The sequence below is a fragment of the Drosophila pseudoobscura genome, chromosome X, assembly GCF_009870125.1.
Source record: "Drosophila pseudoobscura strain MV-25-SWS-2005 chromosome X, UCI_Dpse_MV25, whole genome shotgun sequence".
NCBI classification, from domain to species: domain Eukaryota; kingdom Metazoa; phylum Arthropoda; class Insecta; order Diptera; family Drosophilidae; genus Drosophila; species Drosophila pseudoobscura.
The window spans coordinates 56,664,076-56,691,199 of NC_046683.1; the positions used below are offsets into that span (position 1 = coordinate 56,664,076).

Genomic DNA, 27,124 nt, shown 5'->3' on the forward strand with positions numbered 1-27,124 from the left:
CCGAAGCCCGACAGAATGCCGAATGCTTCACGGAATAGAGCCAGGCATATCCGATGTGCGATATGCAGTCGTATTTGTTGCGATTTGGGAGAACTTTAACATTGACTTAACCTTCAGCTGGCAGAAGCAGAAGCAGGAGCTGCGGCAGCAATCGAAAGTTGGGCCGCATACTTGGGCGCATATTAATTACTTTGCTGTTCCTCAAGAAGACGAACGATAATGACTGGGAGCCAGCGGGAGTGAAAGGCAGGCTTCCCGGCACGGCCCTGCCCGGCCCCCTGGCCAGAGATGGGCCTGCCTCCAGAACTATATGCCACGTACTTAGCACCCCACCGCACGCCAAGCGCGCCCCACCATCTCACACACACAAAGGGGAAACCTCAGCCCGCAGCATGCCACTGGAGAAGGCCGAAGCGGAGCGGAGTCTGTGGCGGTAATTAATCATCATTAGATTTTCGTAAACGGAGCGGATTTTAAGTGGGATTTGCAGCTCAGACAGACAAGGACTCTATCTATCTATCTATCTATCTATCTATCTATCGAGAGAGAGAGAGAGAGAGAGGGAGAGCGAGAGTATCCCCAATGAACATGCTCATTTAGTAATGATTTCTCCTCTGTCGTAGCGCCCAAAAGGTTTTGTCCTTCCTGCTCGTTGCTCCTTGCTCCCTGCTCCCTGCTCCTTGCTCCACTTGCGGGTGGGACGATGGCGCACCATTTATCCTTGGCTGCTTCTGCATTGACAGCTTGGGTCTGCTTATCTGTCCTGCATTTGACATTTAGCATTAAAAACGCTTTAATAATAACGCAATAATAATAAGGATGCCTCTATCTATCCTGTCTGTCCGTCCGTCTGTCCGGCTGTCCAGAGAGGAGGAGTGCTCTCAGCTAGATATTTATCATTTCATCAATCAAATGGCGGACAGATGTGGGGTCCAGGCACAGCCAACGAAAACTTTTCATCATTTAATTCTCGATGCTGCTGCTTCCACAATTATCCGAAAATGCTTCAAGTTCAGCAGCTCAAGAGAGAGGAGAGAGAGGGGGAGAGAGGGGAGAGAGTCCTTCAAAGCATCATCAATCTCCTTTAGTCCTTGGGCAAGCAGAAATGGCGGACAGGAAGCAAAACTTATCAATTACAATGGACACAGAGAGGACACACACACACACACACAGAGATAAATATACATATACATACATAAATCTCATAAATGCATGTCATACTTGTATTTAGAGCAAAGCCAATGGTCAGAAAAGCCAGCAAAAGCCAGCTGCCCTTGGCTTTCTTGACGAGACTCCAGCTCCAGCTCCGACGTCGACGCCGACGCCGACGCTGACGCCGACTCGCCGGAGTCTTTGCCTCTAGTTGCCCCGCTTTGGCCCGCTTTGTGGCCTGCATTTGAGTTATGACTTAAGCTGACATTTCATTAGTGAGCATTAAGTGTTCTGCGAATGAGAGTTCAACAACAGCAACAACCACAGCAGCCGCATCAGCAGCAGCGGCAGCGGCAGCGGCAGAGCCCAGCCGCCTGTCAACGCTGGAGACACCAACACCAAAGAGGCAGAGGCGTGGGCAGGGGGGCAGAGGGGCAGAGGCAGCGCTGAAAGCTGGGAGCAGATGATGGCCTTGGTTTAATTAGTCGCCAGTGTCCGGGGTCCAGTGTCCAGTGTCCAGTGTCCAGCATTGCGGCATGACCCAGTTCTCTGGCCATTTGCCGTCCTGCAGCACACTGCTAATTAAACACGTTAAAAATGGAGATGCGAGCCCCCCCCGAGATGAGCCCCAGGCAGCATTTATTGATTTTTACCCACCCCCGCGGGAGGTGGGGTCTCTTATCAATATAAATGTATCTCGGCTTATTTCCGACAATACCTGCGGATGGAATACGAAAGGCATAAGCATACAAATTAAATTCAAATTCAGATTCAAAAGAAAAAGGGAAACCCTCTCCCTCTCTCCCCCTCTCCCACTCACCCTCTCTGCCTCTCTAGAGCTGACCACGGACCGAAGACGAGTCCTTCTCGGTGACTGCCTGAACGAATGAACGATTTGCATGCACACAAAACATTTGCACACAAAAACTAAGGAAGGAAGGAAGGAAGCAACGAAGGCAAAACAGAACAAAAAAAAAAACTAAATAAAAGCGAAGAAGAAGGCGGCAGAAGTGCAGGAAGAGGACTGGAGTGGAGTTCTCGAGTGGCCGACTGCTCGAGTGGAGAGTGGAGAGGGGAGAATGGAGTCCATGGGCAGGACTCTCCAACTCCAACTCCAACTCCGACTCCAACTTGACTGCAGGTCAATTAATTAAGGCTAAATTAAGTGCAGCTGTGGGCTCTGTGCTGTGTGCTGTGCGGTGGTCGAGTGAAGGATCTCCGGGGCTCTGCTGCTTAGCGATTCGAGTGGCAAGATTATAAACTCGAGTCTTGGGCATAGTACCGGGCATAAGGCATAAATCCTTGTAGCCCCCCCACTACCCCACTTCCCTGCTCCCCTCCGTGGTGGTGGCGTCTCGGAAACGGTTTAGTTCGTTGACCGGAAGTCGGGCAGCACAAAAATGCATTTGAAACGATGGTAAACGGAGCCAAGTCTGGGTCCTGCCCGCCTGCCTGCCCGGCATGTGGCAGATAAGCCAGAAATGCATTTGTATTTGTCCTGCTCCCAGAGGGGGCCTGACACTGCTGCCAGATATCGGAGCGGAGTGGAGTGGAGTGGAGTGGAGCGGAGCGGAGCTTTCGCATACAAATGAACTCTTAAATTGACAGAGAAACATGGAAGGAGGAAATGCGAGCGAGTCGAGTGCCAGGCGAACAAGAAACTGGGCCACTGATAAGGATAAGGATAAGGATACGGGAAAAGGGGGACTGCTGGATCGGTGGTCAGCCATTCGGCCACCTAATGATCCGGCGGACTCGCTCTGAGCCCACTTGCACCTCATAAAGATCAATTTGGTCAAGAACCCACGCAGTTTCTCCGAAGAAGAGAAGGAGAAGAGAAGGAGAGAGAGCCCAGGCACGAGTCTACGTCTCTCACGACAATGGCGGATGGAGGATGCAGATTGGAGGCAGTAATAATAAACATAATAATGATAACTTATAGCAACAGCAACCGAGAAGATAACGACAGCCACAATAAAACTCAATAAGCGAATAAAGTAGCCAGGAGATACAGGGGCAGGGGTGGGGGGTGATGGGGGGGAGGGTGCATCATATTTGCATTCAAAAGAAGATCAAGGCAGGGCAGTGCAGCAATTTATGACGGGGCAGCAGGCGGAGGAAGGGAAGGGAAGGGAAGGAAAGGGAAGACAATTGACTTGCCCCGTGGCATTGTAGGTGTAGCAGCAGCAGCACACACTGCTCCATCCATGATGTCTGTAAAATGTTTGCAGCGATAAATTAAAGCGCACTAACTAACCCACACAGCGGCGGCGGAGGAGCAACAGCGGAGGAGACTTGCAACTGCAACAAGATAATGGCAAATGAAGCCGTAGGAGTCCCAGCCCCTGTCCCTGCCACATGTTGCGCATTCAAATGAGAATGAGAGAGGCAGAGAGGGAGAGAGGGAGAGATGGTCACGTGACACGGCCAGGCCGCCGCCTTATCACGGATCAGCTCACGCTCGCATCTCTCCGCCAAACCCACACACACACAGCAGACAGACGGACGGACAGACAGACAGACCGAAGGAGGAGTCCCGGTGCAGGGGAGAGGCACGTCCATTCAAATTGCTCCTCCTGGCCTGGTCATTGTTTGAAGCCATCGTTTTGGGCCGCCGACGCTGCGCCTGCGCGCAGTAATTTATTTCATTTATATTTCGCATTCGCATTCTCCTTCTTCTCCCTCCTCCCTCCCCTCCTCTCCCCTCCTCTGCTCCTTTCATGCTGCGTTTTTATTATCATTGCATAAGCAGAAGGCAACAAAAAAATGGGAATACGCCTCGCATTGTGGCCCCAGAAAGCCATTAACTTTTGGGGCGACTCCGCAGCGACTCCGCAGCGACTCCAGTCTCGACCCCGACTGGTGTTCCTTGTTGGCTCTTTTGCCGGTTCCTTGTTTGACATGTGCTTGCGGCTACTGTACACGAACAAGCGTGGGGCATGGGGCATGCGGCATGCGGCAAGCGGGGATGTGCATGTGGATGTGGATGCAACCTACGCAAAGAGAAACATTTCTTTCCTGGGGGCGCTGTGGCGAAAAAGATTCCCCCTTTCCCCCCCCACCTCACCTCCTGTGTTCTGAATGATATGGGAGCCAGGCATTTGATTGGTTTTCTGGGCGGCAAACAGGTTGAGTCGTGCTTATGCAACAACCAAAAAAGTTGGAGACTGAAGACGGGGCAGGGGGCATGCTGGAGGGCAGGGGGGCAGGGGGGCACCTGCTGTGCTGTTCGGGAAAAACTGCATTTTTTATAGAGAATAATTCATTCAAATTTCTCCCCATTTTCGATACGTCTCTCGATATTTGATCAATATTCGATATTTGCATATCAATTCGAAAATCATTTCACAGTTTCACGCTGAGAGAGCGACCCACAGATGCAGATACAAATATATATAAAATAAACGATAATTGGCCAGGGTCTCTACGAGAGTATCTTGTATCTTGTATCTGGAGATAGAGACGAAGACGGAGACGGAAAAAGCGGCTCCGCAAGTGTCAGGCACAACATGACAGCTGACAGCTCTCTACGCATATCTCATTCGTGTCGTATCGTATCGTGTCGTATCGGATCGGATCGCTTCGGTTCGTTGCTGCAGCTAATTTCCTCTCACTTCTTGGGTTATGCAAGCCCCCGCATCCCCGCAACCCCGCATCACCAGCAGCCTCCTCCCATCCATCCGATTTTCCATCGTTAGCATCACAATAGAGGGGCTGCGCAGAAGAGTTATGAAAGCTGTTGGCATTCATTAGGAAGACATTTAAATTAATTTCCACAAAATACAAAATAAAGCGAAAGTTTTTGAACCTCTGACGGGTCGTCATTCAATGTGTGGATTCCATGGATTCCATGGATTCCATGGATAATTGCAACATTTTGTCACTCAAATTCAGATTTTGCATTAAATTTTCACCGCCCGAACACGGGCTTTTGCTGCCAAAAACACACACACACACACACAAACACACACACACAATTTCCATTCAATCTAAATGAAAGCCATCAGAAAATGCACACGTGTCTATAATGTACAAATAAACAACAATTGTTTGTAACATATTAAATATATATATATATTCATGTAATAAATTGGCGCAAAATCTGCATCTGCATCTGACATTGGGACAAAAAACCGCACCAAAAACGGGTAAAAAAAATGCAAAAAGGGGAAAATATTTAAACCAAAATGCGGCTAGCCGCAGAGTGTAACAAATTAAATTATTGCACACAAAAAGTGTACACTTTACAGTGTATTTTCGGTGCTTTAAGAGCAGGAAAATGGAGGGGGCGGCAATCGAAAACGGGACTTGATGAAAGCCCTCTAGAAAAAAAAAGAAGGAAACTTCAATCGGAAGTCATTTGAAGGCTATTGAAATGTTTAATTCTAATTATTTAACCATTAAATCATGCAATTGTTTAGTTTGAAAGGTATTTGGTGGAATGATTTGAAGGAAGTCAGATAATTAGCTTGGATCGAAAACATCCCAATAGGAAATTCCACGTCTAAAATGCTAGCTATAGCCAGAAATAAGCTGAAAAGGCAGCCCTGCAGTGCCACTCCGCTATTCCTGCGTTGATTTGCTTTTGCCTTTGCATATTCCATAGCTGTACTCCTACGTGTTGTTGTTGTTGTTGTCGTTGGGAGAGTGCTTATAGCTGCGCGCTCGTGCTTTTGCTATTGCTTTTGCTGCTGCTGCTGGCGCGAGAGTGCTGCGTATTATTGAGAGAGGCTCAGCTCAGAGAGAGGATCATAAATGCGAGAGGCGATAAGAGCAATGCTTTCGTGTAGTTGAGTGCGGGTGCGATAGAGAGGGAATGGGAATGCATGGGAAGAAGGCTCTTCACTTCGTAAAGCTTAAAAGTCAGTTGCAGTCAGCAGAAGAGGGAGAGAGAAAGAGAGGGCCATTCCGTTGCATCTCGAAACTAAAGCAAGATAAGAGGGAACTTTCTGGATGCGAAGCACTGAATGGCGCAATGTGACAAATATTTACAGCAAAATACAAATTACAAACAATTCGCAGCTAATGAAAATCTCTCTCTTTCTGTCTCTTTTGCACTTGCAGGTATGTTTGATGATGATTTCAATCCTGTTGACCCCACCGTCCCGCCATGTGAGTGTAAATTGTGGCTGGCTCTGACGCCAGAATGAATATTCCAAATAAATTAATGAATAGAGCCTGCCCCACCCTGCCCCACCGCCCACTCGCTGCTCACTTTCGCTGGCTTTAAGCCCAGGTGAAGCCAATAAGCCAAAGTAACTGGGCAAACACATGTACCGACCCCACGCAGCCCCCCACAGCCCCACGCAGCCCCAAATGGCCAACAATTTTTAAACAAGATAGAAAACACCCGGGAACACATGTACACAAAAAGATACAGACACCCCCCTGCACCCCCATGCAACCCCCTGCACCCCCATGCCCCAATGCACCCGCAACAGACTTAAACTCTGTGAAAATAGTTGCAATTGAGGCAGCAAACAAGCTTGCAACACGTGTTGGTGGCTGCTGTCTGCCACGCCCACTAGACCCATACAGACACACACACACACACACACACGGACACACATAGACACACACACCCACACATAGACACACAAACAAGGGCCCGGCTCTGTTGTTGCTTGTTGGTTCTACTCCTTCCTTCCGTACGCCCCCCGCACCACATGCCCCATTGTTATTATTTATGCGAGCCAAACAGCAGCTTCCGTTTGTGCCACATGCGGCAGGCAGCGGCATGCAACGGGCCGGAGAGGAGAACATGAAAAGGAAGCGGAGAGCATTTAAAAAATGCACGCAGCGGCGAAGGCCTTGACTGCAATATGTTGCCTAACAGCAGGCGCCCCCAACCCCCCGACCCCAGACCCCAGAGCCGAGACCCCAACCCCAGAGCCGGAGCCGGAGCCGGAGCCGGAGCTGTGGCAACTGCATTTTTATAGATTTTTTGTACCAGGTCAGCAGAGCAGACAAGTGGCAGAGTGGCAGAGTGGGGGGGAGGGGGGTGTGGGGGGGAGGAGCGCTGCTTGTTGCCTTGCCTTTGTGGCGGGTAGTAAGAGGCATGTGTCGCCTTCGTCGTCGTCGTCGTTTTGGCTTGTTTAACATTTTTCAACAATTTCCTTAATCATGGCTTAGCTAGCCCCCCCTGCCCCCTGCCCCCCTGCCACCCTGCCTCCCTCTTGGAAGCACAGCTGCTGCTGCTGCTGTTGCATGCCACTAAAAGTCAACTGTTTGTTTGTGTGCGCCTCAAGTTATGCTACATTTGAGGCTGCAGTTGCCCGCCGTCTCTCCGCCCCTCTGCCACTCTGCCACATTTTAATTGCTTTACATAATGCCACACTGCAGGTTTTTTCTCTTCGTTTTTCTCCGCTTTTTTCCATTATTTTTAATTGTTTTGTGCAACCGTGTGGCAACCGTGTGGCAACCTACCGCGAAATCCCAATCGCAATGCTTTTTCTTATAATTTCTAAATTAAAAGAGGCAAGAGGCAGGTGGCAGGGGGCAAGGACTCAATGCGATTCGATAAGCAAATTGGAGGCGCACAGAGGCGGCCCTGTTGTCCTTGGCAGCGTGTGCTCACTGTGCCCTGTATCCCTCCGTCAACATCATTATTCGCATGCCACACAGCAGCTTCAGGGGAAACTTTGGAGCTGCCGCTGCCGCTGCCACTGCTGCATGCAGCATAATTACCAGGAACAAAGTTTTATGCCCGCTTTTCCCTTCGAAGGATCAGCCTCCTGCGGGGGGCAGGAGGACGGGGCGAAAAACTTCCTTGAGACGTTCACGACTCAGAAGCAGAAGCAGAAAACATTAATAAAAAGCCGCAAGAAAAAGGAAACCAAAAAAATAAAAGAACGCCCAAAAGAAGAAACCGAAAGTTTGGCCGCTTTTCAATTTCGGGAGTTCTTGGCCGCCGCACTCCGGTGCCACTTGTGTGGCAGGGGGCAGGAGCAGGGGGCAGGGTCAGCCCTTGAAATGGAATCCGAAGCCGAAGCCGACAAAAAGAAAATATGAACTCGAGCAACAAATTTAACGACTCTCCAAAGTCCACTAAAAGCGGCAGGAAACAAAACCAAAAAAAAAGTAAAAAGAGCAGCGTTGAAAAATTTAAATTATATTAAGGCTTGAGCCGGAGTCCGTCCGGGCACAGGGCCCAGCCGGGCCCATTCAGTGCGAATAATAAATAAACATCAAATCAAACAAAAAGGACAAAACAGCTCGAAAGCTGCAAAATCTGCACAAAGAAAGGACCACTTGACCAGGAGAGAAGCAGCAATCGAGGAATAGAATCGGAATCAGCCGGAGACGGGAGCCGGGAGACGGGAGACCAGAGCCGGGAGCCAGAAGCCACAGAAGAAAGTCCTTCCCTTTCAAGTCGCTCCAATTAAGGTTGCAAAAGAGAACAGGGACCCCGCCCCGCCCCCGTGCATCGGTGGGGCGTAACGTGAAACTTGCGATACGTCTACGGCTGCGTCTACGTACTCGTACACGTGGCATTCCGTCAGCCGGCAGCCGGGCAAAAAAATAACGAAATATCTAAGGAAGAACAGCGAAAAAAACAAAAAAATACAAAAGTTGTACCCCAAACTTCGATAATGATTTGTTGCCAGAGCCGCCACACCCCCACCAGGCCCCTCCCCCCTGTACGCGGATATCCTGCGCATTCGTTCATGTTTCATGTGTCCCCCCTCCAGCCCCACGCCCCACCCCTCAGCCCCCATGTGTCTCCACGTTTGCATAGCAACTTTTGTCAATGAGATTTCTCTCTGCCAAATATGGAAATGGAAATGGAACTGGAATCCAATTAGAATCCAAAGCAAAATGGAATATTTGCAAAATAAAAAGTTCCTTGAAGAGACATTTTTTCCCTAATTGCTGAAAAGAAGGAGGGCGGCCACTACTAATAGGAGACACATATGGGGCAGATCCAGGGGGGGGACGGGGGGACATCAATGCCATGGAAGTAGTCCGAAATTGGCATCGATCTAAAGCCCCAACTTTGGCTCAAACGATCGCCGTGGAAAGGACTTTTCTTCTCTTTTTCTTTTCTTCTTCTATTCTCGAAAGGGAATAGTTGCCCCATAGGTCCATTCGTGCACCAATCAAGACCTGTTTTGTAATAGAAAAATAATTAAATTGCTACACCCCCAACCCCCAGAACCCCCAACCCCCAGCCCCCGAGTGGTCACAGCAAACAGACACAAAGGGAGACACAGAGGCAGAGGCAGAGCCCCACAAGCAGCAGGGCTAAGTAGCTCTAAGGAGGGAGGGGTGGTGTGGGGTGGGGGTTGGGGTGGGGTTCAGGGGTCAGTGTTGTCAGTGCTTGTTGCACTTGGCCCGGGGCTCATTAATAGAGCGATTATTTGTGTTTCTTTTGTTGTTGTTTTCCATTTTTGTCCTCTTCTTTTTTTTCGCTCTCATGTGTCTCTGCCACACTCTTGACTTGTGTGTCGCCTGCTCCTCGGGTGGGGAGGGGGCCGTAGGGGGGGTGTGGCTTGTTGACACTCATTGAGACAAGAAAGTGCTTAACTGCCTGCACTTTTGCGACAGCAGCAGCCACGGCAAGAGCTGGAAACTACGACCACCTCCGCCTGCGATTCTTTTGCTTTTAAGTTTTCCCTCCACACAGAGAGAGAGGGAGAGAGAGAGGGGGAGAGAGAGGGAGGGAGAGAGTGTTGCACAGACACGTACACAGATAAAGCTTTTATTTTCTGCTTAATTTGTTTGTAGGCTTTTGTGTTGTATGCCAGAAGAGACAATGGCTGGCTTCCCCGCTCTCACTCTCTCTTTCGCTCTCTCTCTCTCTCTCTCTGTGGGGAGGTGTTGCATAACTGAAGGCGTTCGCGAAAAATGTCAAGCACCTCCAGTGGCATTACGACACGTACAACAACAGCAACGAGGAAGAAGGTTAAGCACGCCCTGACATGCCGTGAATTATGGCCAACCAAGAGAGAGACAAAGAGCAGAAGAGAGAGAGAGTGAGATAGAGAGGGAGTGCTGTGTGTGTGTGTGTGTGTGTGTGCCCCTTGGCTGCTTGCCTGCCACTTTGAAATGTTAATGAGCCGCAAGCAAATGTCAGTTATCTATAGCCTACTTTCGGGCGGAAAACTTTTCGCTTTTTCGCTGCATTTCCTCCACCAGAAGAAGGAACAAAAGTGCTGCTGCCGCCTGCCTCCTGCCTCCTGCCGCCTGCCACACTTATAATTTTGGTTTATAATTTCTGAGAGAGTCGGCGGCGGCGGGGTGGCGCGGGGGGGTGACCTACTTTGTTGGTGGCAACTTGCATTGGGAAATGTGTCAAATAAAGCATTAAATTAGATTCCATTTTGCACTGCTGCTTTTCCACTGCTTTTCCATTCATTTGGCCAAAAACTTTTGACTGCAGCGCGAAAGGAGTAAAGGGGGTGAGTGCAGGGGGTGCAGGGGGTGCGGGGGGTGCACCGAGTCATGGCAAATAAATTTCCCAAAAAGTTGCAATTTTCCCCAAAAACGAAGAAAACTGTCACTTGACGTTTATTACGATTCTCTTTCCCCCCTCCCCCCCTCTCTCTCTCTCTCTGGCAGGGAGTCTGAAGGCCAACAATTGGGCTGCCTTTAAAGCTGCCACCTTAAAGCATGCCACACGACGGTGCTTACACATCAGTGGCACGAAACACGACACACGGACACACGAGGACGCGACAAAGTAAAAACCGCAAAGTATGCGACACACAGAGAGCCGCAGCGGGGGGCGGGGACGGGGTGGAGGGGCATGTGGCAGACAGCGTCTAATAGGATTAGAGGTGGGCAGGCAGGGCCAGGCCAGGCCCCCTGCACTTGCCACTAAGTAGAAGAGTTGCACAACAACAACAACAAAAATGGAGAAAAAATGAGCTCAAATCGTCTGACGGATGGGGGGGATGGGCGGAAGGGGCGGGGGGGTGCTGGGTGGAGGCTTGCGGTCGTCTGCTGAACTTTGCATGCCACAAAATCAATTAACGCGACGTCGCAGGAAAAACTATCAAAAGCTGTCAACCAGAGTTGGTGCTGGGGAGGGGGGATGGGGGGCTGGCTTCTAAGCAAACTGGGTCAGTGGCTGGAAATTTGATTAACTGCGCCACAAAGTAGGCAGCAGCCAAAAAGGAGTTAATGGCAGCCAGGAGGAGCAGGAGCTCCACCACCTGCCCGTGGAGCCCTATCCCCTTTGGGGCTTGGGGCTGGCTCGAATCAAAGTTTGATCCTCGCCGGGAGACAGGCGACAGGAGCCACGAGGCAGGATGCTTCTTGCCTCTTGCCTCTTGCCTCTTGCTGCGGTTAACTGCCATACAAAATGGAAACCAAAGCAAACAAAGCGCCGACTTGTAGTTTTTCCACCTCCTCCCTGCCTCCTCCTCCCCCCCTTCCACCGCCCCTTGTGCAACATCTTTTGGGTTTTTCTTTTGGTCTGCGCTGCCGTTAAAATATTCGCATCGCGTGCCTTTGGCTTTTTACCTTTATGTCGTGTTTAGCATTAGCTTTTCCCCCCCCACCGCCCTCCTCTTTCCTGTCTGTACTAGATCCATCCGTCGACACATGAAACGTGACTAAGCTGACAATTGTGTCGAAGTAAATCCAAAGTTTTGCCTCTGCCTGTGCCTGTGCGAGACCCGGACTAAATAAATCTCCTCTCCCAGAGAGGAGCGCCAAAAACTTTGACAAACAAAGATTGTGCGATGCGGAAGGGCTTTGCAAATGGGACGCACAAATGCGAATGGGAATGGGAATGGAGGGGGGGTGGACGGGCGGTGGGGGGCGGCGTACATGACAGGGACATAAATAGTTGTGTTGGGGGGGAGGGGGAGGGTGGAGGGGATGGTCTCAAATTTAATAAACTGTACACACAAATTCCTACCTATGCAAAGGAATTACTCGATGACCCAGGACTCGCCGCTCTCTTTGACAACTTTCAATGTGTGCGTGTGTGTGTGTGTAGTGTCCTCTATTTATATGTCAAGCACAGGCGGCACACACACACACACGGACACACGTACAGAGGCTACAAAGCGGCCTGTCTCGCTCCTTGTATTAGTGCAAATATTAACAATGGCAAAGGGGGTGGTGGGGGGGTGGGAAGGCAGGGACCGCGTATACGCATACAGATGGCCCGCATTATGATGCTGCTGCTCCACCAGGGGGCATGTGGAGACAGGTCAAACGGTGGCCCAGGACCAGGCCCAGGCCGGCAAATGGAGGCTGAAGGATGCACGTAGGCTCCAAAAACAAAGGCCAAAGGCCCAATTGTCAGTGTTTAGGCCCCAGCCCAGCCCAGCCCTGTTGTTTGTCTCTCTCTGTCTATGCAACTCTATCCCTGTCTCCCTCTTTATCTCTCGCCCTGTCTGCGCTTGCTGCTTATCAACAAAATGGCAGCAGCAGGAGCAGCTTCTCTTTATTCCGTATACGCCGTGTGGGCCACACAGAGAGAGAGTGTGTGTGTGTGTGTGTGTGTGGTTTACCTGTCATCATTGTTGTCCTCTTCGATTATTGTTATTAAAGATCCACAGAAGCCCAGAATCCACTCCTTTCTGGTTCGAATTGGAGCTGCTTTTCCTATGATGTAATGAGCTCTACACACACACACACACACGCACACAGAGACAGGGAGGGGGGGGAGGAAATACCCAACGGATGGATGGCTGATTGTCAGCAGCTGTAGCCACCCCCTCCCCCTCCCCGCCCCACAAATGAAAGCATCTTTATCTCTCACTTAACCCTCTGACGTAATAAAAAGGGGAAAAAAGGAAAAAGGAAAAAGGAAAAGAGAATGGAGAATGGAGAAAACTGCAGTTAAGAAACGGCACTCTTCAGCAGTTGTCAGTGTCCCAGTGGGCACCCGCGGGGGGGTGGGGGGTGGGGCTTACACACAGAGCTCCTGGACAAGTAACCTGGCTCAGGCTCTCATTACTCCCCTCCCCCCCAGCCCACAGGTTGCAGCAATTCATGCTTAACTGACATTTCAGCTGTCATACCAAAAGTGTTTTACATTTCTCTCTCCCACTTCCTCTCCCTCTCCCTCTCTCGCTCTGGAAGAAGGAGCTGCAGGAAGGTCCTCCTGTTGAAGGTGTTGGCATTGTTGGCCCCCCTCCCCCTATTTCTCATTGTTGGCATGCCACAAGCAGCTGGTGGCGTTCCCCCCCTCTCCCTTGCTCCCTTGCTCCCTTTTTGAGCCTGTCATCTCCCCCCTTTAATTTCATTTAATTTAATTAACATATTTCCCATTGTGCGTTCTCCTGCTTAAATGTTTTTCATTCTCGGGGAGACTTCTTCGAACACGGATTCCAGACCCTAATTGGAGTGGTGCCCCCGCCTCGCATGTGCCTCCGAAATTTGTCTTCAATTTTCGCCTTAAATTTCGCATAAATTTGGGAATTTTCTGTTGCCATTTTGGCTTTGTTTTTCCTCATTTTTTTTGTTTTTTGGGGTTTTTAGTGCATTATAAAAGCATTACACTGCAATGCCAGCAAAAGTAAGGAAACAAATGCTGTTTAAAAGGGACGAAAAAACCACACACACCCCCCCTCCCCACCCCACCACACCCCACAGCGCAGAAGAAAAATTTGCTTTGTCATACACTCGGAGAAAAGAACCCACATATTCGGTTGTTAAATTCACTTTTATTTAAACATACATAAAATTAAAGAAAAAACACTTCAAAATAATTGTAAAATATAACATATTCACATTTAAATATTTTAAATATTAGTTGCACTTAATTTGAAAATTCTATTTTGTTATGGACGACAAAAATATATTATTGAAGTATTGGAAATATTCAATTTAATGACAAATATTAGTTTTAAAGGTGAAAAATATTACATTTATATTTTGGATGTGTCAAATATTTAATTTCATTGCGGAAAATATTTAATTTAAATATACAAATATTTAATATAAATTTTAAATGTGATTGAAAAATTATGAAAATGATTTCGATCAAATATTTGCATCTCAATGTGTTTTAACAATTTGCCCGCTCTCCATGGGCATCGAATGTCAGGGCTAATTTCTCTGGGTGTACACACACACACACACTGGCACACACACACACACACACTCGCACACCCCAATCCGGCTGGTGCTTTTCCCTTGGTTATCACTAAAGCCTCGCCTCGCCTCGCTTTGGTTCACTTTGGTTCACTTTTTCATGCTCTGTCTGACGAAATGCCATTACACATTTTGCGTGCCCCCCCCCACCCGAAAATACAGCAGCAGGAGCCAGAAGCAGCGGCAGCCAGAAGCGGGAACAACTACAACTACAACGACAACTACAACGCATTCGCATTCGCATTCAAAATGACAACGACAATGGCAGCACAGAAGCAACAACAACACACTGTAAAAACACAAACAACAGACACACACAAAGAGAGGGAGAGGGAGAGAGGGAGGGAGGGAGGGAGAGAGAGGAAGATATGGTGGGGAAAAATAAACGCTGGGGGTTGTAGAAATGAAGATAAGCTGCTTATCAGCGCCATTCCCAGTAGTTGCCATTCCATTCCCGTTGTTCATTCTTTTACCCCCCCCTGCGTCCCCCTGCGTCCTCCTTCGTCTTCTTCTACTTCGACTGCGCTTTAAGTGGTCCTTGGCTCTCTCTCTCCCGCTGTCCTCCCCCCGTCCCTCCCCCTCTCTGTCTCTGTCGCCGTCTCTGCATGTGTATGTGTATGCGGATGTGGCTGCGGATGTGGATGTGGATGCCAACTGGCAGTCGGGCTGGCAGTCAGGCGACAATCCCAACGAAGAAAGAGTCCTCTCCCCACTACCCCACCCCGCCTCGCTCCATGGCCCCATTGTCTCTTTGGCCATTTGGCTAAGCCCTTGACTTGGTCAAGCGGGACTGGAGGAAACGACCATCCAGATACCCTTGCCCAGTGGCAGGGGGCAGGTGGCTCGTGGCAGTTGGTGGAGGGGGAGGGGGAGCCATGTTTCTTGGCTTAATATTCGACTAAATCTCGCACTAGCGGCGCTTCTTTTGAGTATCTAAATGATGTCCTCGCAAATGCAACACTCCTCCCTCCTTCCTCTACCCGCTCTCTCTCTCTCTCTCTCGCTGTCTCTTTGGCCAATGAATGATGCATTCATTTCAGCTCGTTACCCATACGCACTGGAGTCCGAAAAGCATCGCCAGGAGCAGCAGGACAGCCCATCAGCCATAAGCCATGGACATTTTCAATTTCAATTTGCTGCGCATCAGCCATAAGCGCCTTAAATCTCAAATCTAATTACACGCAAGCCAAAGACAAAAGTCCACAAAAATTTTACTGCCCGTGCCCCGTGCCCGTGCCCCCCCCATCCGCCCCCTTCGCCATCCTGTTCGCCGCATTCCCAGTGTTAATCACAGATGACCGGCTGCCTGTGCCTCTGTCTCTGTCTCCCTCCCTCTCTGCCCCCCCCGCAATGCCAATTTTGAATGAAAATTTTTTGGAGAGCAACTTTTGGTGCTTTTTGGCGCTTTTGCTTCTGTGTTTAACCGCGTGAAATAATCTTTGCTGGCGGGCAGAGCAGAGCCGAGTGGAGCAGAGTGGAGCAGAGCATCCTGCAGGATACTGCTTGTTTTTTTGTTGTTTTTACCACCCCCCGGCCCCCCGTGCCGCTGCCCCATGCTGCCACTGCTGTGTGGCTTCTGTGGAGCGGCGCTTTTCATTATAACGATAATGCGCAGGCCCCGCGGCCATTCAGGCAGCATCCTTCCCCCCCACCCGAGGAGCGTCCGCGGAGGGCAGGACTGCAGGCAGGCAGGCAGACAAGTTGGTGTCATATTTTCCGCAGCTTAGATTTCCCACAGACCCTCCACGGCCACTTCCAGCTAAACAGCAAAAAAAAAATACGGAAAAGAAAGGAAAAAAACACAGAAGGAAAGAAGGAGAGGAAAGCGGGAGAGGAATCGGGAATAGTCTGTCGGCCTAACGCAAGGCGATTACACCGAAGGAGGCTCCCCACTAAGCCAGTAGCGGCGGCGGCAGGAGCGGCGGCGGCAGGAGCGGCGGCACACACTCGTCCTGCCACTCCTCGCAGAAGGAGGCTTAGGTGGGAGTGGGGCCCGGGCAGGATATGATTTTCGCGCCCGGCAAATCTCAACAAATTTGAAATTTTCTTCCTTTTTGGCCGTTGGCATTTCCGTTTTGTTTTGTTGCTTTTTATTAGACATTTCTCTTGCTCTTGCTCTTGCCCCAGCCTTGCCTTGCCGCTCTCGGCATTTGAATTTGTCGAGCATCCTGTTTGCCCCTGCCACCGCCACCGCCCCTTGCCCCCCTTGCCCCACGTCTTGTGCGTAGCAATGCCTTTTAAGCCTATAAATGAGCTTAAAATTTTCTATGCGAATGAATGCGAATGCTTTTGAAATTTATTACAGAAGAGGAGCCTCATTTCTCACACAGATACGCGCCTCAGAGTGGGCTAGTGTGCGTGTGTGTGTGTGTGTGTGTGTGTGTGTGGTGTGTGGTGTGTGTGTGTGTGGTATCAAAGGCATTTCCTCTAGCGCGCAGAACAGAAATTGAATTTCATTTCGATGGTTTTTCCCCCTTATTTTTATATATGTTTTTTTTGCTCTGTTTTTATTTTATTTTTTTATTGGCGCTTGCTAATTTTTTAGTAAAAAACCGATATGGAGGCAAATCGAATTTTCTATGCTGTTGAATAATTTCATTTCGATTTCGATTTAGTTCCGTTTTGGGGCAACTGATTGCGGCATGAACATCCATTTGTTGCACGGCCCAAAGAATACGCTTTTCGTGTCAAATGTGCAATGATTTTGGTGTCAGAATTGAGCTGTAAAAGGCAGTAGATTGGGCAGTAGAATGGGGAGTAGATTGGGGAGTAGAATTTCGAATGGCTCGCCCGACTAATGAATATTTTGTTTGTTTTTCCGTTTCATATTTTTGTTTTTCTTTTTCGTGTGCGCTCTTGCCGCACTCTTTTGCAGGCTTCCTCCTGGAAGGAGTCACGCCAACGGCCCCACCGGATGTACCGCCGCGTAATCCAACAATGAGTCGCATGCAGAATGGTCGTTTAACCGTTAACAATCCGAATGACGTTGACTTTGAGCCATCTTGTTTGGTGCGAACGCCATCGGGCAACGTTTACATTCCTAGTGGAAATCTAAGTAAGTACAATCCCCCCTTTTATTTGCCAGCTCCCCCCTTCCCCCCTTGATGGGTGTACCAATTGGAAAGTGGGACGTTTTGCCCTCCCTTCCCCCCCTTTTTTTTGTGTGTATTCCCCGTCATATGCAAATCCAGAGCCAGGCCACGGCGACCATCAAAAAGCCACTTGACTCATTTAAATGTTTAGCGTTTGCTCTCCCTCTCCCCCTCTCTCTCTCTTTCGTGCACAAAAATTCCATTTGCCATATTGCTATAAAAATGCAAAATACGGCCGGCCAAAGAAAACAAAAATAAAACCGAAATACAGCAGATGGTGGGTGGGGGGTCGGTGGGTGGTTGGGGGGGTGGGGAGGTGCATAGAAATGGCCGCAGCATTTTGCAAATTTTCAGCTCTTTTGTTTCCGATGCGCCATGCGCCTAAAATGCCGCCATACATTTGCCATTTATTGTTTTTCCAACAATGTTCTTGGCCGTTTTTTTTCTGGGGGAGGGGGGGGGGGTTTGGCTTTTTCCTGTTTGTTTGCTTGTTTGTTTGTTTGTTTGTTTGTTTGTGTGTTTGTGTTGCCGCTCTATGCATATCCGCAAGCAGGCTTTAGGGATAAAAACATTCGAAAGTCGAGTGAAAATAGTTGGCAGCGGCACAACAGGCCAGCACAGGGCAGGACAGGAAAAAACGGCAAGCCAAACGACCGCAGGGGCCTAAACAGAAATGGCCAAAAAAACACGGACAAACAACTGCGGCTAACAGACGGACAGCCGGACGGACAGCCGGACGGACGGACGACCGACAGAGCGTTTGACTTGATGTAAAATGCTTTCCGAAAAACGTCGGGGTAGTGGCTAGGGGGAGGGGGGGGAGTGTTTTTTAGGTTTATGGATCTATTAATTGAATGCAGTTCCATCAACGATTATGTTTGGATGGCAAAAAGAGAGTATGGCTTTCATTAGGCAGGCACTCTACTGTTTTTTGCACACCAACAAAATGCGACAGAGTAACGAAAAGAAATCAACACAGAGCCCACACCCTCACACACCTCTCCTGTGACTACTTTTGCCGAGGGTATCAGGGCTTTGGGGAGAGGCTTCTGGCTGGTGCTTTGAAGGAGATATACTCGTATCGGAACAGCAGAAGGCTCAAAGTAAGCGAATGGCCGAGAGTGCAAAAACAAGACAAATAAAAACAAAAACCAAATGCATTCCGTGTGCTCGATACCATCTGAGGGCTGCTTGGACTAGTTTCGGGCTATTTCTGTGCTTAGGGTATCGCAGTATTCGGCACTGAGTCGCTCTGGGCTTCCTCTTGCCTCTTGCCTCGCGCCGTAGCATACTTTCGGGCTGTGTTGCTTTTCCCTCTGTATTTGCTTTCCGCTGCTGCCTTTTGTTTGTTTTTGCATTGTATAAATATGTGTACACACACACACATGCACACACAATGATAGAGAGAGAGAGAGAGAGAGAGAGGCAGAGAGGCAGAAAGCACTGTTATCGTATATATGCCAAGCTTTGTCTTGATTTTCCTGCGTGTGCCATATAATTTTCAGCCCACTTTGCCCTGCCACATCCCCACTGCAGTCAGTCTTTCTTTCTTTCTTTCGTTCTTGCTTTCTTTCGTTCTTTCTTTCGTTTGGTTTTGTATCCAAGAAACTTGCTGGCCAGCAGCAGCTGGGCTTTCAACATTTTGTGGCCCAAATTTAAGGCAATTTTTTGGGTCACAAGGCAGGCAGGGGCTGCGGGGGGCAGTATGTGTGTGTCCGAAGCACTTTAATCTGGCAGTTGCACACTTTTCACGTCACATCATCATCATCATCATCATCATCAACAGCAGCAGCAGCAGCAGGGACTTTGCATGTGGCATGTGGAATGTGGAATGTGTGGCGTGGCATGGCCTAAGCCGCCTGCTCGCCCTCTGTCGCTGTCGCTGTCTCTGTCTCTGCCTCTGTTGCAAAAGGCCAATTTGCATTTTGCATATCGTTTATGGGCTTTCTCTCGTTTGTCCCTGCCCCAAAGTGCAATTAAATGACTATTTATGAAATTCTATTTGCATTTGTGCATAAATTGATAAACATTCTAAACCAACCGTCCACCGTCCACCGTCCACTGTCCATCGTCCATCGTCCACCAGAGGCAACAGCCAGAGTGTGCCACAGAGAAGAGGCAAATATGATGCCCAGAGGGTGGGGGGCGGTGACGGGGCCGGGGAGATCACGCATCGGGTTGTCATCGTAACACAAATATTGATTAAATTCTATAACAAAAGTGATATTCAGGTTTGCCCCAGCCCACAGCCCCCAGCCCCCCACCGCGTCCCTCCCAAGCCCCTACATGCATACATACATATGTACATATTTGTGTATATTTGTATATAAAATACATATATATCGTATGTCGAACGGACAAATACATGACATTTGGCTTTAGTTCTCTCTCCCACCCCCCACCCCACTCTCTCTGTGAATATTTTCATTTCAATTTTTCCAACTCAATGCCAATTTTTATGGGAAAAATATTTGTTGACTTTTGGCACCCCAAAAAAAAAAAAAAAAAACGAAAACCAAAACGAAAAGGAAAACAAAAAACGAAAACGAAAAAGAAAAAAAAAACAGACAACAAAAAATGAATCCCAAAAACTGTCAAATGAATGAATGAATCAGGGCAGGGCAGGTGCCGTGGCAGAAGGGGCAGAAGGGGCAGAAGGGGCAGTCGCACTGCAAACGGCCTACGTTATTTTTCAGGGGAAAAACTTTGTCCGTATTATGGTCCATGCCACATTCCGCATGCCACATGCCTCCTCCCCCCTCACCACTAACCCCTCCATTCTCGTATGTAGTTTAAATTTTCTGAGTGGAGAGGAGCTTCTGTCGATGGGGTTGAGGGCCGGGGGGGGTATGAAAAAATGCTTATGCACCATATGCAAATACATATAAAAATGGGCATTCTGCACGATTGGATACATACACAGGCACACACACACACACACAGACAGACACATGGGAGTTATCTGGAAGGCCGAAACAAAAGTTTGGCCAAACAGTAAAAAAGAAGATATATGTATGTACATATATATGCATATATATGTATATCTATATATATCCCAGTAGGAAAACTGCATAAATTGCCAGGGAAAAAAAGAAGAAGACAAAAAAACAACGCCAAAGTGATGGCAAAGGGAACATCCAAAACAAAAGTCGACATATTGAGCGGGTGGTCAGCACAGCGGGGGAGGGGCGGGGGTAGAGGGATCTCTGCTGTGATTCACTTTGTGCCCAGCGTGCAGCTGGTGCTTAAAGCTTTAATGGAGAAGCAGCAGCAGCAGCAGCGGCAGCGGAAAGGATCTCTGACCAGATTCGGGGTCCGACTATGAGCGGGCTCTCTGTACAACACTCGTTAAACATTTCCGCACCTTAAATTGTTAATGACTAAGGGCACTCCTCCACCCACCTCCCACTCTCCAGTCACAATCGCAGTCGCAGGCGCAGTCTCTCACTGTGCACTTGAAAGGGACGCGCCTGGACATGCAAATGTAACTGGCTTCCGTTTCAGTAGCCCTGTTTTCGGCAACTTTTAGTACCCTGTACTATCCCCAAAGAGAAAGAGTATTGTAGAAATGTAATTCATAACTGGCCCCTCCCACTGGATAGTCCCAAGAATTTACTCACTTTTACCGCAAGCTGACAAGCGAGACTCAGCCGTGCGTTGGTTTTGCTGCTGGTTTTGCCATGCATGTGCGTGCTTGCGATCGAGAGATAAGCTTTGTGCATTGAAATCGACTCTCTTCTCTCTCACGCACCTTTACGCGGCCGCCTTAAGCTGTTCGCTGCTTGAAGTTGTTGTTCTTGCCGAAACCACACGAAGCAGCGAACACAAAAGCGAAGGCAACAAAAGGTTTGTGTTCGGGTCTGTGAGAGATCGGGGTTTGTTTTCGTTGTTGCTGCCAGCATTGGCAAAAAATGTTTTGAGGGTTTTATTTGCGAGTGCTCTGATTAGCTGTTAGAGTACTGGGTATCCTCTGGACAGACCCCACTTGTTATTTCTGTATCTCCAATGCTGCTGATGATTCTACTTGTGCACCTCTGCCACTGCTACTGCCGTTGCCACTGCCTCTGCCACTGCCTCTGCCACTGCCTCTGCCGCTGCCTCTGCTTCGTTTTCATTATAATAACAGGCCATTGCGGCATTCTGATGCGGCAAGTCTCTGGCTATCTGGCTCTCTGGCTCTCTTCTTCTCCCTTCTCCCTCCTCCCTCCTCTCCAGTTGCTTTAATTTTTTATCGCTTTCGAGGTTAGTTTGCAGCAAAAACTTTTGCGCTGTCATTGACCGCGTCTGCCAGACGAAGAGGAGCAGCGCCGTTCCAATCCGTTCCGTTCCATTCCGTTCCGCCTAGTTCAAGCGCCTAGACAGCACCGCGCCTCCCCATCGTCTGCAGCCGTTTTTCCTGTCTGTCTTTGCCAGCCTGTCCTGCCCGTCCTGCCTGTGTGTCCTTCAACTAACTTTACACTGTCCGGCCGGACTGGACTGGCCGGGACTGGCCGAGGGTCCAGCCGGAGTCGAGTCGAGAGTCGAGTTCAGGGTCTATTGGCTGGTCGTTATTGCTTTCGACCGGTTCGGTGGTCGGTGGTCGATGGTCGGTGTTCGGGGTCTGGGCTCTCTGGTTTATCGTTGCTGCCAGCCATGGAAATACTCGTAAATTTGCGAGCATTTTTCAAAAACCTCAACCCCTCGGGCTGGGGTGGGTGGTTGGTTGGCTCTGTCAGGGAGGATCCCCAGAAAGTGCCTTTAAATTTGTATAAATATAAGGATAGTGGTAATGGTGCACGTTTTTGGTTTTTGCTGCTCCTGCTCCTGCTGCTCCTGCTCCTGCTACTAAATTCATTCATAATGGGTTTCTGCCCCACTCCGGTGGTGCTGCAGCACTCGTTCCTTTATATATAGTAGTGTATATAAATTTAACTGAAATTTATTATGGCGCAGGATAGTAATTTATATTTTATGCCTGCTAAGTACGATGCTCCTTGCTCGTTGCTCCTGCCTGCTGCCTGCCTGCCTGCCTGCCTGGCAGTCCTTTATCCTTTATGCAGTTTTCACGCACAATTTTAATTTTATCTCCTGCCAAAAGAGAGACAGATATGTATGTGTAGAACGAGAGAGAGCTAGAGAGAGAGAGAGGGCAGTTCCAATCCACAATTCCAATCCATTCGATCCACATTTCGGTTTCCATTTTTTTGGTTTTGTGACGCAACAAATTGCCTTCGTGTTCCGCTTGGCACTTAACTTGCCAGACAAACACATACATGTATGCATGCATGTGTGTGTGTGTGTGTGTGTGTGTGTGTGTGTGTGTGTGTGTGTGTGTGGAGTATATGGCCACACTCGTAGGTAAGAGCTCTGGCCATTTCGAGTGGTCCTCACACGTGGCTTTAACTCTTGTTCCCTGCTCCTGCGGCTGCTGCTGCATTTATAGACCAGGCAATAACCATTTGGCAACTAGAAATTGGCATTTTATGCTCCTGTCTGGCCTGCTCTTCCCCCCCCTCTCCCCCTCTCCTCCGCCCAACCCCTACTGTCGCCCTCTTTATGGGTTCCTGTGTATCCTTTTGATTTTTGAATGCAGATTGTTGCGGGATTTATTGATATTGAGTGCGATTGAGCGCCCCACAGGAGGCTGCTCCCCTCCCTCTTTATCGAGCATCCCATACTTGGGATTCCCCAAAAATTGAGCGACACAGAAGAGAGAAGTTTTCGGGGCGGCCCGAAATTAACTTTCCTTGCGACTTAATTAGAAGGAGAGCAGAAGGACAAGTTTTCTTCTCCTGTTTTCGGGAGTTCTTAAGGCATACTTTTAGGTGCGCGCACGAAATACCTTGTGCCGGAGTCTACCTTTGATGAACCCTTTTTGCAAGCCCAAGACTGTAGACCTGCCTCCCTGCCGCCCACAAAAATATTCCATGAACAAAACAATGTTCTCCGTGCCTCCCTCTCTGCCCCGTGTGTTGGATGGATGGATGGATGTCCTTGTGCTGGTGGCATTTATATGTTGCATAATTATGAGTGAGGCAGCCAGCCAGCCCTGTGTTGCAATGCGGCAAACGAGTGGGATGTGGGGGGGGGGGCTCTGTGCATAATTTATATGTTTTTAATGATTTCGCCTTTCGCAAACAATTTTTAATGATTTTCATATGGCAACATGGCAATGCAACATTCTATAAGATTTGCCACCGTTGTTGCTGCTGCATCTCCCTCTCTCTTTCTGTGTAATTAAAATTGCAACACACACACACCGACTGTTGCATGGAAGGACTTGGCTTTTGTTGCTGCTTATCCCCGCGTCACATATAAATATGTTAATTAAAATAATGTTGCCCCAGCGAGCGAGCGGGGAACAAACAGCAAAAAAGCAAAAGAACCAAAGAACCAAAGAAGCAAAGAAGCAAAAAAGCCAAGCAAATGGCTTAGAATAGCTGTGCACGGAGTACAGGGAAGGATATGTGCACATATCCTTCTCCCTGCAGGCTCGCTTTGTCGCCATTTTGCATTTACATGCCACGCTCAACGCCTTTCAATAGGGAAGCCATGCCCCCCCCCCCCCCCCATGCCAGAGCTCAAACATTACACGACATTACGTATACGCAGAGATGGTGCAGCCGGCAGGAGCAGAGACTGGAGGCTGGTGGTTGGGGGGGGGAGGGGAGAATGACTTCCGTTGAGGGAAATGCCGTCAGTGTCTGGGCAACGTCGTCTTTTGTGCCTTTTCTGCTTATTCAAAATAAATTAAAAATGGGAAAAGGAAGTGCAGGATGGGTGCAAGGAGAGCGGGAGGAGCCGTAGGAGCCGGAGGAGCCGAAGGGGATGCATCGCATAATTATGAACTTGAAAATTCCTGGATGTGGTGTGGCCTCCGCCAGGGAGGAATATTGCATAATTATTTAAATACAAATACAAAAAAAAACCAAGAAAACACGCTGCACTTTCTCCTACCCCAACCGCCCTCCCTCCCTCCTGCCTTCCCCTTCCAGCACTTACTTTCTCCGCTGCTGCTGCTGCGGCTGCTGTGGCATCTTGAGACATGTCGAGTGGTTCAATCCGTTTGGGGATTCGGTGGCGGCTTGGCTTGGCTTCCATCCCCCCATCCCCCATCCCGCATCCATCCATCCATCCATCGCAATCTCTGGAACATATGAATTTTTAATTGAAATATTTTTAGAATGTAAGTGAGAGTCCTCCCTCCTCCCTTCTCCCTCCGCCCTGCAAGGGCTGTAGGCGAAACTTTAATAAGTTATATCCTGCCACCCCACCCCCTCCCCTCCTCCCGAAGGACTGACTGTACCCAATTCATATTTCATTCGGAAGCTTTGCTTGAGACGTCTCGAAGCTCTTAAAGTTTCCCGTTTCTGCCACACTCTTGAGGATGTGGATGTGGATGATAAGTCATTCAACTGTGAGGCAGCCACCGCCGCTGCCACCGCCACCGCCGTCGTTGCCTATTCCCAACATTTTGGGCTGCTGCTGCAACACGCTCTCTGGCTGTTGCCCGAGGTCATTGCAATTTTGTGCTGCGACACGAAAGTGTCTGCCACACTGATGTTCTTGCCGCTGCTGCTGCTCCCCCTCCTGCTCCCCCTCCTGCTCCCCCTCCTGCTCCCCCTCCTGCTCCCCCTCCTGCTCCTCCTTTTGCTGTATGAAAATTCATTTCAATTAGTGAAATGGTTTTGGGATTTGTATGGCAAACCACCAGCGCGCGTTGAGGCAGAGCCAGTGGTGGGGTGTATGTTGCACGGGGCACACATCACTTTGGTGGCATGCAATGAGCGGTAGCAGCAGCAGCTTGCTGCAACTTTATTTACCTTTACGTGGGGCCATAAATTGTAAATAGAGATACGAATGAGGAGGTACTGCATGTGTGTGTGTGTGTGTGTGTGGCGGGACTTGTGGCAGGATTATGAGGCATGCAAGAAACTTGTGAAGAACTTACCCCGCAGCCGCATCGTGCCCCCATTGGGCTCGTATCTTGAGGAGGCCATTGAACCGTGGTTTTGGTGCCCCCTCCCCCCGATTAAAGGATCCATAGAGGTTGGATGGTGGCCGGAGGAGGGGGGTGGGGGGGACTGGCGGCAGGCATCAAAAGTATGCCAGGGCAAATATTTAAATATTCCTCATACGAAAGGGAGACAGAGAGAGAGAGAAAACGGTTTTCTCTACGTAAATGTGTATTTAAAACTTTTCCATCCCCCCTGTCGCCCCTCCCCTCCCCTCCCCTGTTTCTGTTGTTCTGCTGCCAGCCCCCCGCAGCAGCTTGTTTGGACTCTTTTTTTTCTCTGTATCTGCCTCCTTCCGCCCCACTTTCCCCCACCCCCTGGCTGCCTGCTGCACACAGTTTTACTCAAGTTGCTCCCTCGACGACACTTTTTTCGACGCTGTTTTATCAGCGGGACAGAACAACGCAAATTTATGCAACTAACAAAATGTTTTTGTTTCTGCATTTTTATCGCCCTTAAACACAGCCCCCCACCACCCAACACCCATCCCCCTCCTCTCATGTGTGTGTGTGTGTGGGTGTGGGGGGGTTCCAAAGGGAGAGAATTCGTGGCAGAGATACAAATGGAACTTGGAGAATTAGGAGAGCTGTTGTTGTTGTCTTTTTTCGTTTTTTGTTAAGTGGCGAAAGCATGGGATATGGGATGGGGTATTCCCTTATGGTAATAGCCTTGACTTTTGCCTTTGCCCTGTGACCTCTTACCCCCGCCCGACCATCGGTCCCTTGGTCTGTATCGGTCAAAGAAATCTTACTTTCTTGAGCAGCGGCGCCGTAAAGCGAGAGTGGAAAAGTTTTCTTCTGGCAGAGCCCAGAGCCCAGCGCCCAGAACCCAGACAGAGGGCAACATATTGTCGCACTCTATAAATTATGCGCATAACCAGAGAGACAGAGACAGAGACAGAGAGAGAGAGAGACCGAGAAACCACCAACAAGGAGCGGCATGTAAAGCAGAGCCCCAACAGCAGGACGCTGGGATGTGTGGCAGGAAACATTCGGTTTTTGGGATTTCTCTCGCTCTTCTTTCTCTCCAAAGAAAGAGAAAACCATCCGAGCAGAACTATTACAATGCCAGAAAGTTTAACGAGTCATGTGAAAGTCTTTCTCCCCCTCGCCTCTCCCCCCCTCTCTGTGCCTGGGTGCGTGTGTGTGTGTGGGGTGTAAAATTTAGTATTATTGCCATGCCTTGTACATGTGTAATGCGTGTGCGTGCGTGTGTGTGTGTGCTTCTGCCTAGAAACCGCAGAGAGTTTTACCCTAAAAGGTGGGCTCTGCCGAAGGGAGGAGCAGAAGGAGGATAAGGAGGCGGAGGAGCCTTAGTTATGGCCCTTAAAACCTGTCACACTTGTCAGCTGCCAAGAAGTTGCACACTGATGGAGCCACAGACCAAAGGGTTGGCCTGCCCAAAGTTTTTATTGAAGGTGGGACTCCCCCCAGGAGATCTCTGATGTGTGTGGGCTTATCGGTTATTAGTTAACCCAATCAGAGGCAGAGGCAGAGCCAGAGCCAGAGCCTCGGATTATCAAACGATGTCGGCCCTGTCTTTGGCAAATTATCAAATAATCGTCGCGCTGCAGGGCACACCCTGCCTCGCTGCCTCAGTGCCTCGCTGCCTCACGTGATTGATAAATGAGATTTAGCTTTAGATGCGCCTAATTGTATGCTGAAACGTGTGGCAGGACAGGGCACAGGGCAAAGGACACAGGACACGGGACACGGGACACTGCCCAGGCACTTGGATAATCACAAACGACATAATCAGACCAATTAGAGGCATTAGCTGGAGGTCCAGTGTCCTGTCCGCAATCAGAAGACAAACGTGGGGCAGGGCGCT

At 49.4% G+C, this 27,124-nt stretch overlaps 1 protein-coding gene across 6 annotated transcripts in view; it reads left to right on the top strand.

Annotated features, from left to right (window-relative positions):
- Positions 1-27,124, top strand: part of Ten-m (teneurin transmembrane protein Ten-m) — a 141,298-nt gene that overhangs the window by 68,310 nt on the left and 45,864 nt on the right. For 5 of the 6 annotated variants that reach the window (XM_033384308.1, XM_033384309.1, XM_033384310.1 and 2 more), the window contains exons 2-3: positions 6,217-6,264; positions 17,084-17,263. In XM_033384308.1, coding sequence (XP_033240199.1) covers positions 6,217-6,264; positions 17,084-17,263 — 228 coding nt within the window. The remainder of the gene's footprint in view (positions 1-6,216; positions 6,265-17,083; positions 17,264-27,124) is intronic. The other variant, XM_033384312.1, reaches the window with a different exon arrangement.